The sequence below is a fragment of the Corythoichthys intestinalis genome, chromosome 10 (genome assembly GCF_030265065.1).
Source record: "Corythoichthys intestinalis isolate RoL2023-P3 chromosome 10, ASM3026506v1, whole genome shotgun sequence".
Classification (NCBI taxonomy): Eukaryota; Metazoa; Chordata; class Actinopteri; order Syngnathiformes; family Syngnathidae; genus Corythoichthys; species Corythoichthys intestinalis.
The window spans coordinates 14,449,045-14,455,044 of record NC_080404.1 but is presented as its reverse complement, the minus strand read 5'-3'; the positions used below and the strand labels follow the sequence as shown (position 1 = coordinate 14,455,044).

Genomic DNA, 6,000 nt, shown 5'->3' with positions numbered 1-6,000 from the left:
TTCATTCTTTATATACATATTATTAACGAAAATAGATGTAGCATCGAGCTTCCTGCAAAACTTTAAAACTGCCTTTTGGGCGAATTACTTCCATGTGAGCCTCTCCTCACACTAAGCGGTGCATGGTCTGTGCTCACTAAAAAAAAACACAAAAGCACTGGAGTAAAACGGAGACTGTTCTATTCTTTCGTGGAGAGATAGTAACGTGGTGTAAACTCGCCATTTGCGCGCCGCATGCATGCAGTGAGCCAGGGTGCAGTCTTCTGCGAAAGACTCTTCTATACCGTAGTGAGCGACATCCCGGGTTTTGTTTTGTTGTTTTTGGAGGGGCAACTGCAACGAGTGCCGATTCAACATGACACAATGCGCCGGTATTTTTCCTCTCAAACTGTTGTTCCTTGATGGGTCCGATCAAAGTGGTGGATTTCCCCAAGTGGCGCTTTGATGCCCGCTCCACCATGGGACGGGGTGCCGTGGTACTTGAAGGAGAGGCATCCCGAGGAAGTGCAGTGACGGCGGTGCAGTGAGCGCCCTCCACCTGCTTTTGATGCCTCCTCCGATGTGGAGCTTGTCGCTGTCCGACGCGCGAGAGGTGCTGAAATTTGGATGATGCCTGTTCTGCGTCTGCAAGGCTGCCGCTCCTTGCACTTGAACGAGGACAACGGCCGCTTTGTGCTGCTCGCTCTCCTCATCATCCTCTACCTGCTGTGCGGCGCTGCGGTCTTCTCGGCCATCGAGAGGCCCTCCGAGCTGCGGGCCCACGGTCGCTGGAACGGGACGCTCCACAACTTCAGCGAGACCTTCAACATCAGCCTAGAGGAGCTTAACTCTTTCCTGCGGGAGTACGAGGCTGCCATCGCCGCTGGGATCCGGGCTGACGCTCTTAGACCGAGATGGGATTTTACGGGGGCTTTTTATTTTGTTGGAACTGTGGTGTCAACAATAGGTGAGTGTTTTAGGATTTATAATTTAGAATCTATGCATCATCAAAACATTTCATTGACCCTTGGGTCCTCTAACATTGAGTGCATTCATTTTCCAAATCATTGACTAACACATTTTAGTTGCAACCAAGTTATTAGTAATGTGCACTGGAGGCAGTGTTTACAAATAAGATTGAGACACAAAAATAAACCTGATTGCAGCATTTTAACAAAAGGCAAATTTTAATTAAGTACATTGCGTCGTCCTTTACATCTTATTATTTCTAATTTTAAAAGATGCATTACTAAGAAGTATACAAAGACTTTTTGGACCAGTTAGGTGAATATACATATTAGGCATGCTCAGGGGTGAAAGTTCGACGCCGGAATGGGGCGGAACGGTGCTGTGATCCCGAAAATATGACGACAACTGTCAAAACCCCATGCTAAAAACAACCTGCGTGGCTACTACACAGGCATCTCCAAGAGGAAAACAATCTACAGTGGTATGAAAAAGTATCCGAACCAAGGGCGTGGGTTTGGTCTCAACAATGGTAGGAACGATACAGTGGGGCAAATAAGTATTTAGTCAACCACCAATTGTGCAAGTTCTCCTACTTGAAAAGATTAGAGAGGCCTGTAATTGTCAACATGGGTAAACCTCAACCATGAGAGACAGAATGTGGAAAGAAAAAACAGAAAATCACATTGTTTGATTTTTAAAGAATTTATTTCCAAATTAGAGTGGAAAATAATTATTTGGTCACCTACAAACAAGCAAGATTTCTGGCTGTCAAAGAGGTCTAACCTCTTCTAACGAGGTCTAACGAGGCTCCACTCGTTACCTGTATTAATGGCACCTGTTTTAACTCATTATCAGTATAAAAGACACCTGTCCGCAACCTCAGTCAGTCACACTCCAAACTCCACTATGACCAAGACCAAAGATCTGTCAAAGGACACCAGAGACAAAATTGTGACCTGCACCAGGCTGGGAAGACTGAATCTGCAAAAGGTAAAACGCTTGGTGTAAAGAAATCAACTGTGGGAGCAATTATTAGAAAATGGAAGACATACAAGACCACTGATAATCTCCCTCGATCTAGGGCTCCATGCAAGATCTCACCCCGTGGCGTCAAAATGATAACAAGAACGGTGAGCAAAAATCCCTGAACCACACGGGGGGACCTAGCAAATGACCTACAGAGAGCTGGGACCCCAGTAACAAAGGCTACTATCAGTAACACAATGCGCCGCCAGGGACTCAAATCCTGAACTGCCAGACGTGTTCCCCTGCTGAAGCCAGTACACATCCAGGCCCATCTGCTGTTCGCTAGAGAGCATTTGGATGATCCAGAAGAGGACTGGGAGAATGTGTTATGGTCAGATGAAACCAAAATAGAACTTTTTGGTAGAAACACAGGTTCTCGTGTTTGGAGGAAAAAGAATACTGAATTGCACCCGAAGAACACCATACCCACTGCGAAGCATGGGGGTGGAAACATCATGCTTTGGGGCTGTTTTTCTGCAAAAGGGACAAGGACGACTGATCTGTGTAAAGGAAAGAATGAATGGGGCCATGTATCGAGAGATTTTGAGTGAAAATCTCCTTCCATTAACGCGGGCATTGAAGATGAGACGTGGCTGGGTCTCTCAGCATGACAATGATCCCAAACACACAACAAAAGAGTGGCTTCGTAAGAAGCATTTAAAGGTCCTGGAGTTGCCTTGCCAGACTCCAGATCTCAACCCCATAGAAAATCTGTGGAGGGAGTTGAAAGTCCGTGTTGCCCAATGACAGCCCCAAAACATCACTACTCTAGGGGAGATCTGCATGGAGGAATGGGCCAAAATACCAGTTACAGTGTGGAAAAGCTTGTGAAGAGTTACAGAAAATGTTTGGCCTCCGTTATTGCCAACAAAGGGTACATAACAAAGTATTGAGATTAACTTTTGGTATCGACCAAATACTTATTTTCCACCATGATTTGCAATTAAATTCTTTAAAAATCAAACACTGTGATTTTCTGGGGTTTTTCCCACATACTGTCTTTAATGGTTGAGGTTTACCCATGTTGACAATTACAGGCCTCTCTAATATTTTCAAGTGGGAGAATTTGCACAATTAGTGGTTGACTAAATCCTTATTTGCCCCACTGTATAACAATAACCTGCATCTACACTTTTAGTTTAGGAAGGGGCATTATTAAACCCAAACAGATTGGGTGAACGGGGGGCAGGGCTATGTTTCTCATGAATATGAACCTAATTAATTGATAGGCCAAATGATCAATGCAAAATATACTAACTTTCATGTGTATTTGTTCAGATGATACACTGTTTGATTCAAACCTTTGTTTTCAAAAACTACTGAAGAAACATTTTTGAAAACTTCCAGAATAAATTTCCGGATTGTGTTAGCAAATTCAACATACACAATAAATACAAACCTATTAATAATCTCTTAACTGTCCAGGAATGCAAAAAAGTAAACATTTGTCATTAGACCACTCAACATTATCTGTCTAAATTAATAGATACAACTTAAAAAAACTCATAACATTAACATTAGAAAACACATACACATTTCTCTTTAAGCAGCTTCCCACTCGAGTTTTGCAGGTTAGCATGTTCACACAGTTCAATGTTATGCTAACTCTGATGCATGTCGGACTTTCAGTAGCAAAATTAGTGATGTGCTCCCCATGTCCACAACACTGACGTCTTTTACATTCCTTACAGTAGCTGCTGCTGGCCAAAAAAAAAACGTCTAAAAAAACTATTCAAAGGGGTCGGAGGAGGCGGCATGTTGTCGACATGTTGTATTTTTGTTGGGGCTGTGTGGATGTGCATGGGTGTGTATGTTTGTGTGTGTGTGTGTGTGGGGGGGGGCATGTCATCAGCCAATCAAACGTGCATATGAGGTTAAATACAATAATAACGATCCGGCACATTTAGCAAGTGAAAAGGGGTAAATTTAAGTCTGAAAATAATGTAAATATATCACTTAATAATAGTAGGGTCAATTCTATCCTTAAAACATAAAAAAAGACAATCTAAATTACCTACATAACTAACTCATTATACAATACAAATAAGGTTGTCTGAAAGCTGAAAGTGATATGTCCCTACCTTCCCTATGCAAACCTACGCCCTTGATCTGAACCTTTTGGAATGTCTCACATTTCTTCATAAGATCACCATCAAATGTGATCTGATCTTTGTCAAAATCACAGATGAAAATACAGTGTCTGCTTTAACTATGTCATGTCCATGTCAACTAAGCCATGATGCACATCAGACAATGCTTCTCATCAAGACAATTCTTACCAGGTGTGAGTTTTATAGTGGGCAGGGTAGCTTTAAACCACTCATCAGTGATTGGGCACATACATGTCTTAAAATGTTTTTTGTAAAAAAATGTTTCAATTGCTCTTTAGGTCTCCTTAGGCAGATGGTTCACTTACGTATATTTCCCCCTTCTGTCATTGTTTGCAGACCATCCTCGTTAAAATATGAAAACCTATAAATGTTTAAAGCGTACACAGTTTTTTTTTTTATCTGTGTGATTTTGACAAAGAATGTTGAAAAGATTGTTGAATTAATGCAATTAAAATAAGGGCAATGCAACAGAAAATTGATTAGATCTTTAAGAGAAAGGAAAGAGTTGAAGAGATTTATATTATTTTCTCTAATGGAGAGGTTCAGAACATCATGTTAACCCTATAATGCCTGACTCCAGAAATAATGACCAGAAAATTAAGATTTTTTTCAATTTGAAAGCTTTATGTGGTCCTTCAACGTATTTTAAAAAATTCAACATTTTTTTCAATTTAATTTGTATATGTATGTTCTATAAATTGTATCATAAATAATACATTAACAATTACATGCAGTTCTTGTGGTGAAACAAATATAACTAAAGCGGCATTGAACACAATAAGGTTTTAAACTTTTTTTTACTGCAATAAGGACTAGAAATGTTTGTCTCAAATGTAATACTTTTGGCAGTATAGTTTATGTGCCCTTTGGACTTATGTTTGTTCATTTACTTATGTCAGGCTACTTATTATTATTATTATTATTATTATTTTTTTTATAATATAAAAAAATCCATGTTTGTGTTATCTTCCAAATATACTGTATTCCATTTCGCTGTGCATAATGTAAGTCATTTGTACTTATTTTGATCATGTATGTTACTTTAAACTACCATTTTGAATGAAAATCAGTTTCTCATGTATGCCTTTTTGCAGTAAGTTAATGCAGTAGCCTAGTGTATGTGTAAATGCTGTTTTTTTGTTTTCCCGCATTTCTATGGTTTTAGGAGGTTTGAACAAAAATAAAATAAATAAATAAATAAAAGACATCTGGCTCTGTGGCGACCTTTTTGGCAGGAAGTTCCAGCAAGGGATTCTAGCCACTTTCACCACTGGGCATGTTCGATATCTTCACATGATCAACGTTCTTAACTTTAACTAACTTGTTGGATATAGTTGAAATGACTACTGCATGGCAATAAGGTTTAGAGTACTAGTAAACTAGAGAGAGGGCCACATAGGAGAAAGAAACAACCTCTCGATTTCTTGATGACCAAATTCTTCTTAGTAGGTCATCTATCTTTAAAAAGAGGAATCAAATTTAAAAATTGTCCACTTCTATTCCTGATGATCCAATGTTTAACATGCGTTTGTATACCCTATAAAGGCTACTATTGTTGCATCAAAGCGCTGCTGCAGCCCTGTTAAGCGCATACAATACTCATTATTTTATACTGAGACAAAAACACAAAGATATTGAGGCACTTTTAATGTGATATCAGAATGTTGTGACATACCAATTCCCTAATAAATGTGTAGATATCGTTTTAAATGTAGAAAAAGCAGTATCAATTAATCAACATATTTATTATAGTAGTTCTAATTTCTATGTAGAATTGAAGTTCACCAAGCTGAGTGTTGTTCCACAAGATATCTACGGTGTACTTTCGATATCTGTCGGTCTGTCTATTCATGCTTCAGTTAATGGGTCTCCAAACTACGGTAACCCACATTGGGCTGCGGTGGGGCAGGATTTC

General features: G+C 39.6%; 1 protein-coding gene across 1 annotated transcript in view; it reads left to right on the top strand.

Moving 5' to 3' along the window:
* Nucleotides 1–291: 291 nt before the first annotated feature.
* Nucleotides 292–6,000, top strand: part of kcnk12 (potassium channel, subfamily K, member 12) — an 83,594-nt gene continuing 77,885 nt past the window's right edge. The window contains exon 1 of the mRNA XM_057849170.1: nucleotides 292–946. Within this exon, the coding sequence (XP_057705153.1) occupies nucleotides 607–946 (340 nt within the window). The 5' untranslated portion in view covers nucleotides 292–606. The remainder of the gene's footprint in view (nucleotides 947–6,000) is intronic.